Source organism: Drosophila mauritiana, chromosome 3R (assembly GCF_004382145.1).
Source record: "Drosophila mauritiana strain mau12 chromosome 3R, ASM438214v1, whole genome shotgun sequence".
Taxonomy (NCBI): Eukaryota; Metazoa; Arthropoda; class Insecta; order Diptera; family Drosophilidae; genus Drosophila; species Drosophila mauritiana.
Genome location: NC_046670.1, coordinates 22,499,172 through 22,513,631, shown reverse-complemented (window position 1 = coordinate 22,513,631; position 14,460 = coordinate 22,499,172). Strand labels below are relative to the sequence as shown.

The 14,460-nt window shown below is 38.4% G+C and overlaps 1 protein-coding gene across 6 annotated transcripts in view; it reads right to left on the bottom strand.

Annotated features, from left to right (window-relative positions):
* LOC117142309 (poly(U)-binding-splicing factor PUF60-B) overlaps positions 1 to 14,460 on the bottom strand; it is an 88,321-nt gene that overhangs the window by 32,835 nt on the left and 41,026 nt on the right. For 4 of the 6 annotated variants that reach the window (XM_033306202.1, XM_033306205.1, XM_033306204.1 and 1 more), the window contains exon 3: positions 8,055 to 8,102. The exons of the other annotated variants lie outside the window; for them this stretch is intronic. In XM_033306202.1, coding sequence (XP_033162093.1) covers positions 8,055 to 8,102 — 48 coding nt within the window. The remainder of the gene's footprint in view (positions 1 to 8,054; positions 8,103 to 14,460) is intronic. 6 annotated transcript variants of the gene reach the window in all.

Sequence of the window (14,460 nt, the reverse complement as noted above, 5' to 3'; positions counted from 1 at the left end):
CGCTTACAGCAGGATAATGCAAAGTTTGTGATAATGTTTGAACAAAAAGAGCACGCAAACAAGTCGAACGAAGGACTAGTCGCATAAAAGGATATGGCAGTGTAAGCAGGCATTTAACCTCTCACGAGTAGAGCCATCCATCAAAAGATTGGCTTTCACTCTATTGAGAGTGCGGCAAATATTTAAAGTGCACGTAAGTGTGTCAATTAGCTTAAGGGGCAATGGATCAAATGACTCACTAGCTTCACTGTTTGCTGTATTAACTTGGAATATATCAGAGCATTTATCACTTTAATTTGGATTTTTTAATTACATTTACAACCGTAAAAGATACACTTTATTTATCTTTAATTTGGAATGCTAAGCTGTGTTTTTTCAACCACGCATTTTTATGACATCTTAAGAACTGAGAACTTTTCGCTTTTAACCTAAACTTTGGCTTCATTTTCCTAAGAGTATTTGTGGAATGTTGCCAGTCTCTTCTCATTTCCCGCTTTCCTGGCTGCTTTTCAGTAAACCTTTTCCCGTCAGCTCCGCCGGATGATGCTTCGCATTTTCCTATTTTCCATCTCTCAGCATCCGTTTTGCATAGTGGGGGAAATTTAAAGCGCACTTCTTGGGTCTGCTCAAGAGTTTTCCTACATTTTGGCAATTCTTGTATCGCATTTGGCATGGCTAAGTGGGTGTGCGTGCTCCTTACTTATGCATGTGTGTCAAAGCCATGCAAAAAAATGAATAAAAAGTTGCGATGCCATACTTTTGGGATCGCACTCAGACACACTCCTTTTAAATCAGGATTCATTCGTTTTTACGGTCTCTCAGGTTTTTTTTTTTGGCTCCCTACTTCTTGTGCCAGCACGCCTGCTTCACATAATTGAATTTTTATGACCCGGGCGACAAGCCGAGGAACAAAGAGGTAAGAAAACGCCGGGAAAAAAGTATGAACAATAAACCGAACAGCCATAAAATAACCATAAATCCAAATTTTTGAAAGCGCCTAGGCCGCGTAGCACAATGTTTTTTTATTAGCTGCCATAATCGAAGTTCGGTGTGTTCGAGGCTCAAAGTTATCCATGTGTCGGCTTACTGCGACCAAACATGCGACATTTCCGATCCGCCATTGCAGCACAAATTGCAACTGCAATTGCAATTCGAGATTTCGATAGTTGCACACAGGAAGAAATGCCAGTATATCATGAATGAATATTTTATATTACTGAAATAAACATTTTTGAAAAAAATGGAAGTCGTATATAAAGGCTGTAACCAAATAAATTCCTTTTGAAGGAACTTTTATCAATGAAAGTATTACACAATTTTTCCTGTTTTTCTTGCGATTTTCGCTTGCTTTTTTTTCGTTACCAGAACTTTTACCGTCTAGCCCGAAAAAGGCATTTCCGGGCAATAAGAGAGCGGCGCGTTGCAATTTCCATTGCACAGCACACAGTGCAATGAACCGGAGACCCGGAGACAACAGTACGGCCAACTTTTTGAACATGGCGTGATTTGCGCCTAAAAGTATGCACCAAACTGCAAGAACAAAGCGGTCCGATAAGCAGGAAGACCAGACAGTCGGAGAGGATCGGAGGTAAAATGCTGGAAGGGTAATGGGCAGGGGACGCAGATGGTCGGAGGAGTACGGCCAGACAACGAGACAGATGCCCAACTGACAGCCGTTGGGAAAGAGGCTTTGTTTTGTCCAAAAATGCCCAACGAAATGTCTGGTTTATGTTTCAGATTGTTGCAGAAACAGCATTATGAATAGGCACAAATGCAAAAAAAAAACATAACTACAACATTTTAAATCATTATAAGTTTTAAGAATTTTTATATTTAAACTTAAACTGCACGTGCTAGCAAGCCTAGCAAAGTATCCTTTTATCTATTCCTTTAATTGCTCACAGTTTCTGCTTTTTCACAGCATCCTTCGTAATTTATGCTGCACCCCAACGCTGAGTTTCCGGTTTTAGTAAAAAATGTATTTTCATTTCTCTCAAAGTGGGAAAAATTTATCACGTTGAGTTTTTTGTAGCCTGTTGTTGCTTAATGTTCAAGTGGCGACTATCTCTTTCCCGCCAGCTTCCTGTCCCTTTTCCTCCCTGCGAAACATTTGCCAGTGTGTGCGTGTGCGAATATGTATGTGCATATTTGTCTGTTTTGTGCAGCTTGTTAAATATTTATCTGCCCTTTTTTTGGCTTCTCTAACACCAAGCAAGAGGGCAAAGGGAATGTCGAATTTTCCCAATTTTCATACTAGCAAAACATGTAAATTCGTTTTTTTTTAACGCGAATATATAATATATATATCTAGTGGGCTTGGCCTAAAATAAAAATGTTTTTAATTGTTCCCAACCCTGTTGCTATTTTGCCACTTTTGGTATGTTCACGCTATATATTACGTTTTGATGCGTTTTTTTAATTAGCTGCAATTAAAAATTTAAGTGGCCTTCTCAGACCCGCGAAAAAGCGCATGGTCAAGGAGCTTTAAGTGAGAGTTAAAGCCATGATAGACACATCTGCTGGTGTTTCAGTGAAATTTTATAACCTAATTAACTTGGAGGGCCGCCCGTGGTGAGCTTGTAACTTCTTCAATTTGGACAAAGAAATTTCCATTTCACCGGCGAACTGGAATGGGAGCTTGAAACTTTGGAAAGTTGTTCTCATTCGGACCCAGCTTCTCGCTGGACTCGGCTAATTGCACTTTCGAGTTTCCAATTATAGTAGGTTAAATATTTATTTAAAGCCAAATTGTGGAGTAAGCTGCAAATGTGAAACGTGGCCGGTGCTCCTCCCACAGAAAATGGAATAACGTGACTGGCTATTTGTGTAACCTGGCCAAGGATTGCGGTAGCTATACTCTCTACCATCGTCTATAGTGTTAAACAATGATGCGGGCGGATCGGGTGGTTTCTGGGGTTCGAATGCCTGGAACAAAAGTTTAATTGAATTTCCTTAACCTGGTCAACTGGGCTGACTGACGTCAAATGGTATATATGTATGTATCTATGTATTTGAGTTATATCGTGCTGAAATCGGGCTATACAAAAGACTGTTATCGCAACTTTAATTTAGGGTAGTTACAGCTCAAAATATTACGTGACAAATTAATATTAATTCATCCGTGAAGTTGAAGATGGCATTTTATGAAGTTTGCTGTTACAAAAGGATGCAAAAGTCAGTTAATATGGAAAGCACCGATCCGCTGCTCTTTTGCGGCATTAATGAAGATAAGTATAATCACATTAAGCGCAATCCTGCACATTACGTCCTCGATGTTAACGTTAAGTTAATTGAACCCATATTAGCTGCCCAGCCTATGCATAAAATTGCCCACAGCAAATGCAAATGGCAGCCTGCTTATAGCGTTTCCGTCAAATTACGCCGCCAATATGAAATGGTTATAGTTATCGTTTATCGTGCGTGTGCGCCTCTGGGTCATCGAATCTATCCGGCATGTCCTTGATCGCTCCACTCTGACCCACCCCGACTATCATCCGCCACCCAATACCGCCCACTTGCAACGTTGCCTGCATATTAAACGCTTGACTTGTGGATGCGCGTATCCGTATCTCGTATGTATGTATCTGGAGCTATGCATTTGTATCTGGCTGCGTGTTTTCTCGGTCCGTTTTTGCATCGCAAAATTTATTCATAGCTTCCGCTTTCTGACTCATTATCATTGACTTGCCATGGTTTCATGACTGTGTGTGGGCGTGCTTGACGTATCTGCAAGATACTCTTATAGCTTTAGCTATAGATTGTGGATTTTGGTGGTATAGTATGTATATATTTCATATTACATTTTTTTGAAAATCTTTTTCAAATCAAGGATTTTTGCTGAACTTTTTCACATTCATCCAACGTCACGTTGCCATTGATTTATCGATTGAAAAACGAATTAAATGCTTAAATCATGAAATTTGCTCATTCGTTATTGCGGAGCAGATTTATTTTGCAACTTGGGTCTGTTTGTCCACTTTCGAATAGATAAACGCATTTAAATTGCAAGGAAGTGCAAACTTTGCCACCGCTGCTAGTAGTTCATGGCTGCTGCCTCGAAAATTTATGTTGACAACGTGCTGGGCCACCACGTCACCACTGCACCACGGCATTACCCCACCCACCCAAATACCGCCCCATTTTCCCTCTATTTTCCACGACGCCCAGCTGTGAAAGTCGAATGAAATGACCAAGCCAAACCAGAAAGTGCCGTGCGCTTATTAATGGGTCATGTGTGCAGGGCAAAAGTTTTTCTTAGTCCCTTTAGACACTAGAAAATTAGTTCCATTATAAATAATATCATATATAAAATTTAGTTTTATATTTTCAAGCTCGAAAGTGGCTAGGTAAAATGTAAGTCAACCGTTACTTTTTCATATTAAAACATTTTTCTATAGCAATAAAATGATTTATTTGCTTCAGAAACTGAAAAACATCCATTTTGATTTTTGAGAATTGTTAAGTATTATATATTATTTAAAAAAGTTTATATGCATCTTAATTTTTTGAGTGTTCATAGAGCTGCATCGGGAGGAATCATAGGGCATGGAGCACCATAAAGTGGAAAGGGACGAGCATCCTATCTTTCACAACTTGGTCCGAAGAGCTTGCACTAAAAGTTTCACTGCTCTGTTGTGGAAAGTTTTTTTTTTTTTTTTTTTGGGTAGTAATCCCTTTGCACTCTCAGCCTCTTTCACATTCGCTCGCTATCCATTCTTCTGGTCGTAGTTCATTTTTGGTAATTTCCCGCCTTTGGCTAAAGCAAATTATGAGCTTCATTTGCATATTCGCATATCCAACAAAGGGCCGAAATTGAAAACGCGATTTGCACGAATTTACAATCCCAATTTACATAAGCCCTACCCGCGCTCCCTTTGTAAAAGGTGTTGCCGAATGCAAAAATCATCAGAGTAAGTACACACACACACAAGCACACACGAATCAAGGACAATTGTACAACGGTGCGTATTGTTGATTTGAATTCGAAATTCCATCGGCGAGTGGATCAAAAATGGAAAATGCCGATGTAATTCTAATGAAGACAGCCGTTGATGTTCCTGTCGATTCGCTGCAAACAATAAATTCTGTTTGCCATCGAAGGAGAGGAAATTAAGCCAATATTGCGTATACGCAATGTAGGAAATTAAGTGGTTTGACTTTGGCGAAGTTGAGTTTCAGAGGTACGGGTGTTTAAACAAGGACCAATCTCAGCTGTACAATAACTGTTCTTTATTTAGAGTTTTCATGGAATTTTCCGCGCAAGTGATAAAGTCAACAGAGTGGTAAATTCAGCCTCCGTCACAGTAATTCAATTCCGCGAAATCACCAATCCCGCGCAACTTGACCCAAAACGTAGTCAAGTGCAAACTGGCAATGCTGCAGAGAAGATTTTAGCCAACTGAGAAAAAAACCGCTCGGTCCCTGACGTAATTAAACCTTAGGTCCAGGCGGAAGTTGCTAAACAAAAAGAGGAGGATCTGACAAAAAATTTAGGATGCGTCGCTCTACCGTAACAATACACATCCTGTTGCAGGATGGCAACAGCTTCTCGCTGCTTGTTCGACTGGGAAATTAAAAGTACCACAGCAACACACAGTAACAGAGCTGAAAAACAAGCCAGAAAAAAAAAAAATGGGAAGCGAATCAGGTGAAAGGGCGACAATAATTGGAACAGTAGAACGAAGCCCTTCAAATGTTTTCGCATCTGTGCAATATCGCAGCAATGTGAGCTGCAACATGGCAGCAGCAACAACGCGGCAGCAACAACGATTGCAGCTGCTGCCGTGCCACAATAACCGACTCGCGATGGCGACAGCCGCAGAGCAATTTTAATTGATTGTGGTCTTGAATGGCGAAAGTGTGCTCCCAATCGAGCGGCCAAATTAAACGTCGAAATTGTGGTGTAAATAGCAGAAAATTTGGTTGGAAAGCCACCACCTACTTTGAATCCTAAAGCGTGCTTAAATTTCCTTTAATTTTAGTTTTGATTATGAGGCTAATAATAATATTTATTAATGCTGTTTCGAATTGATTTATTGAATTATTTTTTAAACATCGCTAGCAAGTAAAACAACAATTTAATCGATGGCAGTTACACAAAGTCGTGTCCAATTTCCATTTAATTAAGCCCGTAGTTTATGTAGCATACTTTTTCGCGCTGCGGTTGCAGTCGCAGCCAAAAAGGACACGAATGCCCACTGCCAGCTTCAATTTCTAAACATAAATTTCAGTGCAATTAATTTCCCGCAGCAGTTCTCATTGTTGTTGTTGCGTGTATAACGCCATTCTGTTTTTCCTTCTATTTGTGTGTTGAACAACTTTTTCCAGTGATGAAATTTTTAGCACCTTGCTTCACGATTTTCCGGCTTGTTTCGTATATCGCATTGCATATCGCGTATCGTTTGTCAGTTTTGGAATGTGGCAAATGTGCTGGACTCACGCATTCCGCCAACATTTTTGAAATCCCTATGCCACGCCCCCGCCTGCACTTTGAACAATTTTCCGGCGATTGTTATCGCAAGTCGTTTGTTAAAATTGCACCCGCACTACGCTAAAACACAATGGCTGAAATAATGCTTGCACAATTACATAGACAGACGGCTTAGTTTTCCCCGCTGCCATTTTCCATTTCATTTTTTTTTTCTGCTGCCCGCTGCGCTATTATAAATAACAAACTAGAAAATTGTTTATAATTACACATTAGCAGATAAAATATTGCATGTTGCCGATGTTGGCAGCCATTTGCAGTGAGCATGTATGTGTGTGTGTGTGACCAATTTGTTGGCCCGTCTTTCGAAACATGGTTCTGCCTTTTTTTCTGGCCGCCGGTAATTGTTTCAGTTCCTAGTCCACTCAATTTCTTTTTTATGATGTGTTATATGGCGCTAAAGTGTTGTCATTATCGTCGATTACGAATGCGATTATATAATAATCGCTTTGCTTTGCGCCCAGGAGGCGAAAACGACAAATTGCAGCCCTGAGGATTCAAAGAGTTTATCCTTGCATTGAAATGTTCACTTATGATTGAGAAATATGTGCAGTTAAGTTATGGCAATTAAATATTTCACAAACGGCAGATGATTCACTGCTGCCGAATGTTAAATACCTGCATGAATGATTTTCATGTGCAAATAATTGAAATGTGTACACTGTAAGTTTTAAGATGGAATGCACTTTTATTTTCATGATCAGGCATTTATGGAATGCAATATTTAAGCAGAATATTTTCTCTGCACATTGGAGACATTAAATGTTCCCTTTCTACCCATTTAATGTTTAGCAAATTGTGTAGCAAATTTATCCAAAATACAAACACGTCCATGTGTGTGTGGGGGCAATAAAATTATAACAAACAAGGACAAGAAAACAATATAATTGCAGACCAGAGCACAGCGGGCCCATTCAGGATCCCTCGGTTGGCGAAAGCAGCCAAATGCAACAGGATTATCCTTGGCAGCCAACTCTCTCGAACCCCAAAAACACCACAGGCCATTGTTTTGACCATAAATATGTTTCCGTAATATGTTTCTAATTGTGGCGTTCGACAAGAAACATGAGCTACCAGAGATTCTAGAGTAAGACGTAAATGCTTTGCTCCATCGCTTTAATAACATTTCATCACAATTATTTACTGTATAATATTTAACTGGTTAATGTACAAAATTATAATTACACATTTCTAGGGCTAAGTGTACAGCACATTTTACAAGTACTAAACAAACTAAAGTTTCTACGAGCTGACAGAAAGATAGATAATTTCATGAAATTATAACAACTTTAGCAGAATGCCATGTATACAATAAAAGCCAATTTAACAGATAATCACATGAAATACCAACTATAATATTTGCTAATTATAACGATTACAATTTGTTATTATTTTTAGACAATTAAATAGTTGTGGGTATTTAGCACATTTTTGTTTTTTTTTTTTTTTGGAAGAGCACACACCGAATGCAACAACAAACACAATTGAATTAGGCTTTGGGGTTTCATTGGGATTGATATGGGCAATTGCTGGGTATGGGTGGTTCGATCAGCTGGTTAGAGCTTACCTTGTGGCTGCTGTCAGGCAGGCAAACGCTTTAATGGGTGTCTGAAACCTGCAATGTAAAAGAAAACCGGAAAAGAAAAGAAGAAAAGTTCGCCACTGGTAAGCAAATGTTTCAAATCGATCTCGCTTAAGCTGCTCTCACATTATTTGGTATTTTTTATTTTCCTGGTTGGTTATTGAACACTGGTTATGGGTTTAGAGTTTGTTTGCTTTTCTGTTACTACGAATGGTTGCATCAAAACTAGGTATGTATATGGGAGTATAAACGAGTTGAAAACAGTAGTTGTAGTAATAGTAGTAGTTTGTTTTTTGATGGCCGACCACGTGTCAATTAAAATGCATGGGTCGTTATTTGGTGGTTTACTCAAGAGGGATGTGGGTCTGGTGTTTGTAAAATATTTACAAAATGCACAAAACGCTTTAATTGCCAGTCAGAGAAGCACGCAGATATTTATTTACATGGATTATCGCAAATACTTCTGCGACCTGTCAAGTGGATCATCATTGAATTTGATTCGATTAGGAGCTCATCGGGTTTCTGATTGCATATATAACATACGCATTCAATGTCCACTGTGACAGGTTGAGAAAAATATAAACAAATGCAACCTGAAAAGTGGTTTCATCTACGTTTCAAACTATAGGTAATTTACCGATGTCTATGATGTTCAATGCAATATTATTTCGTTTTTATAAATGCAAAAATTATTTCACTATCTTATTACACAATCCAAAACCATTTAATCGGGAGAGTTATGTACAGAACAACTGGGGACCATGTTAAAATGCATAAATGGAATAAAATACATACAATTAAATGCGCACGAAATTAATAAACCAATGTAAGCCACACTAACAACAAGGACAATGGGTGTTGAGGGGTATGGAGAGGTTTACACAGAAAATTCCGATGATGCCAACCAACTCGACTCGGATTTACGCAAAATTACCAACTTTGCTCGAATTATTTTTAATTATTAACGGTATGTTTTGGTTATTTATTTACGCTGCGACAGGAAAAATAATACATAAAATAAACAGCACACGACATAAATTACACAGCACTACGACACACCGGAAGATAAACAATAAATTAAAATACATCAACCAAAAATCATTTGTACACACATATGAATTGTTTATTATTTATTTGAAACTACGCTTTGCATGTTTGGGTGATAAAGTTTGGGAGCCGCGGGCGTTTGTGTAGTTTTTGCAAAAATCTAATTTGTATAATTGGAGCTGAGTCCTCTTAATCAATATATAAAATGGCATTATTTATTCATATAGTTCAACTCTATTTTGTTACTTTTACATATTAGCCCTTAAGCTTTTTTGCTGCTTATAAAGTCGTTTGTCTGAGTTTGTTTCTTGGAACCCTAGGGATTTTATTTGGTAACAGCAACGTTCCGACATTTTAAACTTTAAATTGAAATAAAGTATCCTTTAGCCCCTTTACTTCCCAGCGGGCTCTTCCTCCTTCACCTTTCTGTGTGTGTGTGTGCTGGCGTTTCTGTTTTCCGCCCACGAATCTAGGCCAAAATGCAAGTTTTGCTCCTCTAGATGTGACACCAAAATGTCAACAAGTCGACGAGGCGTGGAGGCTCGACTGAAAAGGCTAATGAGAGAACGCATCAGGCGGAATGGCCCGAGGGACGTACTCATTTGTAATTAAGAGCAGAGGCTTCCCTCACCCATATATACTATATAATATGTTGGATGGAAAAATATCCAGCGCTAAAATATATAGAGGGAAATGCAGATTTTTAGCCACTCCTAATTAAGCTTCTTTCGCCTGCCCATTCTAATTAAATACAATTCGGAGGCAAAGTTAAATGAATATTTGATAAGCCGCCAGAAGGCGAGATATTGTGTACACTGGCACCTAAAAGTCTACATCCAGTGTTCGCTTTGCCCCCAAATGGGGCATATTCAAAACAGACAGCGACAATCGGGCGGAAAGAATCTTTGGCAAATTGTCAAAACAACAGGAACGACAAGGAAAACATTTTTAATTTCCTGCTATAAATTGTATGCAAATGGAATAGATTTTCCACTGATAAAAACTTGCACACAAAATGCCACAAAATGCTGTTTTTCAATTTGGATTTTCAGATATGTTAATTTTTTTTTTGTAGGCGTGGTTGGATGGGGCTGATCGGGTTAAAATGGTTGTTAAAACTACTAAATGCGAACACAAAAATGAAGTAGTGAATCGATTACAACTTGGTAATGTGAAGAGAATTTGGTGGGTTAAGCTTACAGAGGTATATGCTAGTACATATGGATAGTATATAATTACGCAATTGGTGGATCTACATGGGTTAAGGCTTACACGCACACACAGACACTACGATGGTATCTACGACTATCCCTTAAACACGATGTTTTCGAGCTATTTGCCAGACGTCTAGCTTTGTTGCTTACCTGAAAGAAAGAAATTAAGTTAAATTAGTTAAAATATAGAGTGTTTAATGCTTAAATTAACTTAAAAGTCATATTCAAAACGCCTTTCTAGCCATATTTATTAACCTTTACGTTAGCACTGCTAAATCTAAGATATGCACTACCTTTTTTGCATATACCAACACTCTCTCAACATTTGCATATGAAGCACTCGCCCCACCCCGCAAATTGGCATTAAAAATGTACACGCAATCCTTTTAATCGATTTAAGCGGTAAGGTAGGGCAGGCAAAGTACTGCAAACCGGAGGCTCTGGGTTACCAGGTGCTTTATAAAAGGTTAGCTAAACGTTTTTGTCGGTTTGTGCATCAAATATGCATATGCAAGTAGCTGTATGTTGGGGGGCTTCCCCGAGATGTCGTGGTTAATTTCCCGGAGTTGCAACATTTTACTGTGGCAGGTGAACAAGTGACTTAATTGCCATGCTAAATTTACTCAAAACTTATTTCATTTACACGATTTATTACTTTTAGTTTAAGTAGCTAATCTAAGTAATAAGCAACTGTTTTAAGAATTGGATTATCATTATGCGATATATTTATGTCACACAGTAAAATACTTTCATATATAAATATCTTCCAATTAACAATGGCAGTTACCGCAATCTATTTAAGCCGTTTGGCATGCAGATTAAAACAAAAAGTTATCCCATTTTTTTTTGACCAACTTTTTTATGACACAAATCGGATTTAGTAGATTTTTGCGCACCGCATATGCGAGTTTGGGTATCCAGCATCTCACTCACATTCGTTTTGGCCCGTCGCTGAATTTGACAACTTTGGCTGGCCATATAAAAGCCGTTGCAAATGTCGCTCTATTACAATTTTTCGCTTTCAATTTTTGTGGCATGGCTCGCAGAGCTTAACTCATAAATCTGACACTCGGACAGGGAAAGAGCATGGCCCAAACAGATCTATAAAATTCGTCGATATATGACGAATTGTAACTGGCATGAGTTCCGCCCTCTCTTCACCCATTGCATTTTAATGACATTTTTTTATGTTTATTCTTCGTTAAACTACACCTCTCGGTCACCTTGGGGTTAAAATTCGAGGCGCAGCTCCACTGGAGGCTGGAAAAAAATTTGCATTTTAAATAATTCGCAGCCATCGGTCATATACAGTTTATAAATTATATAGTGTGTGTTTTTTTCCACTCTCGAAACGGAAACACATTTATAATTGCGCATAAAACCAAAGCCGTTTACAGAGCTTTTGGGCGTGGATGGGTGTTTCGCTTTTCCGCCTGACTTTAATGTTTTAATGATTCACTCACATCGAGCCCCGATATGCATACGTAATTTCCTGCTCGATTTTAACGCCAACTGAGGGACCGACCCGCGTCGACTGACTGTCCATTTTAATGGTGACATTTAATATGCGTTAATTATGCCATTTATGGCCCGTTTCGTTTGGCTTTCGAAGGCATATGCACTAAATGGTTTGTCGTTAAAAGGCCTCATCCATTTTTTATCACACGGCTACCCGAAGTTACACCCAAATCAAACGAAATTGTCTTCGACTGTTATTCATTCGTTTGCAATTTAGCTCAAAACATTTGAATAAACTTCGCTTGAGGAAGAGATTATGAAGTAAAAGTTTTTAGGTTGGCAGGGGGAATCCCTTTTCCACCAGGGCTTATGCAAATTGCTTGGCGCTTGTGACGTGTGTATCTCTTATTCAACTATGTCGTAAAAGAAGCCAAGCTCATAAAGATGAGAAATGTTGTGTCAATGGATCAAAGTGCTGTAATAACTTAGCCCTTAAAATCAAGTAAAAGTTTGAACTCTGATTAAGGATCTATAAAGTCCTTCTCTTATCCTACACAAATTACAAGAGCAATAGTGGCAGATAATCGAAGTCATGGTGGAAATTGAACATATCAGCCACACACAGAACATAAGACGACCCCTTGCACAAATAGGTATGGTATAGTCTACTTTTTGGGCAAAGCTCTCACGCTGTCGAAGCTCAGCAAATTTTTATCCAATGCTGAGATCTTACAAATACGAAAATAGTTTCATTTTCCCCAAGCATACACACAAATATTTTTATACACACTCATATATACGTATTTCGGGGGATAAGGGAACTGTGGGTCAGACGAAGCTTGGTTTTGGGGCGAAAAAAACCCAAAACGGAAACGGAGGGTGTTTGCCTGTGTGTATGTATCCGAGTATCTGTGTATCTGGGTATCCGTGTATCTGTGTGTTTGGGGCAGATATGCGAGGCGTTACGAATTGCCGCTGTGCTTTTCTGTTGTCGTTGCTCCCATTGCCATTATATTTGCGGCAGGAGAATAACTGAAACGGCAGTCCCAAGCACAAAAGTTGGCAACAACCGCAGGGGAAGTGCCGAAAACCAAATGTGAACTATAAGTAAAATAAAGCAAAAATCCAGCGGAATTCCCACGAACTGTTGATACTTTGTAGGATTTATATAAATATTTTTAGTGCGCATCAAGCTCATCGATTACGTTAAAATTGGTCTAGCACGGTTGATCATTATTAATTTCTGAAGAATAAATATTTTAATATTCTGAATGTACTCATACTACTAAACATATTCTATTCTCTTTTTCCCATTTATGTCTGTTGGGTAACCCATCAAAGAAAGGTTACATACACACGTATGTATGTGTGTTTTTGTCTCAACTTTCAGGACTAGACCCCTCATTAACCTTAACTACGAGGCATTTCTATATGCCACAAAATTCCTATCAAATGACAAACAGAGAACAGGCGCAAACTGTTCAGTGCCCGAAAGCACCGAAAAACGAAAACGAAAAGGGTTTTCCACACACATGGAAAGCGGGGCCGCATTTTGCTACACTGTAAATATAATATTTTATTGTGTAATAAATACAACAACAAAAACGACGCAAGAAACACACAAAAATACTAAGTAAAATGGCGCGCTACTTTGCCTTGGCCAAAAACGGATTCATAACATGAAATTGCTTTTCATGATGGGGTGAACACACAAAGAAAATCCGCAGCACATGAGTGCCAAAGGGGGGTTGTGTCTATGTTAATGGTTATATTTTTACTGCATCTACATTTCATAGCTATTACATTTCCTTTCCCTCTCAAAAGAAAAAAAAACGAAATTGGGTTTGCATCATTCCAACGCGTCATATTACAACAGAGGTCACGAAATTCTGCAAATGTGGATATGCGTGTTTCTATAAACAAAATATATTGCAAGTTGTTAGTTGCAGCCAACTTTGCTTATTAAATTTCTTTATTACAAAGTTTAGATTTGTTTTCAAATTGAAAAGCAGAACTTGTAAGACATGCAATCTGGTACTTGTACCGGAAATATTCAATTAAATGAAAATGCAGCAAAGCCTTATTTCTGCATATTATTGAAAATACTGGTTATGATTTACTGAAATTTTTTAAAAGTTGTTTTTCTAGTAACTATACCAAACAAACATAAAACACATCTAACCAAATATTTTTGTTTTGCAATGCCCTTGACTGCTGTCACATTCGTTTTGATCTGTAAACAAAACATGTGGGAAAATATATTTTCTATTTGCAAATATTTTGGTCAAGCATCGTCTAAATACTGGCAAATCTAAACTAAACAGGAAAGCCAAATAAATCGCAATATCCAGTAATAGATTTTTTAAACAGGATTTTATGAAAAACAGAAATACGAGCTGAATTACAAAACAAAAACTTCCCAAGCTAAAAATAGATAAAAAATATTCCTCCAATTAAAGTGCAAATCCAATTTTCTTGGCTCTTGTCGAGCGACTTTCATTTTCGTTGTAATCTGTAGCTGCATTATACGAATGACAGTGTTTATTTGTTTCGCATCGAGTTGACTGCACTGTGTCATGCGTTACGGTTGCTTTCATTATTGAGCAAGACAACGGGGCGAATGAGTAACGGCGATAAACACTGTTGCCTCGCTCAACTATGGGCAAACACTT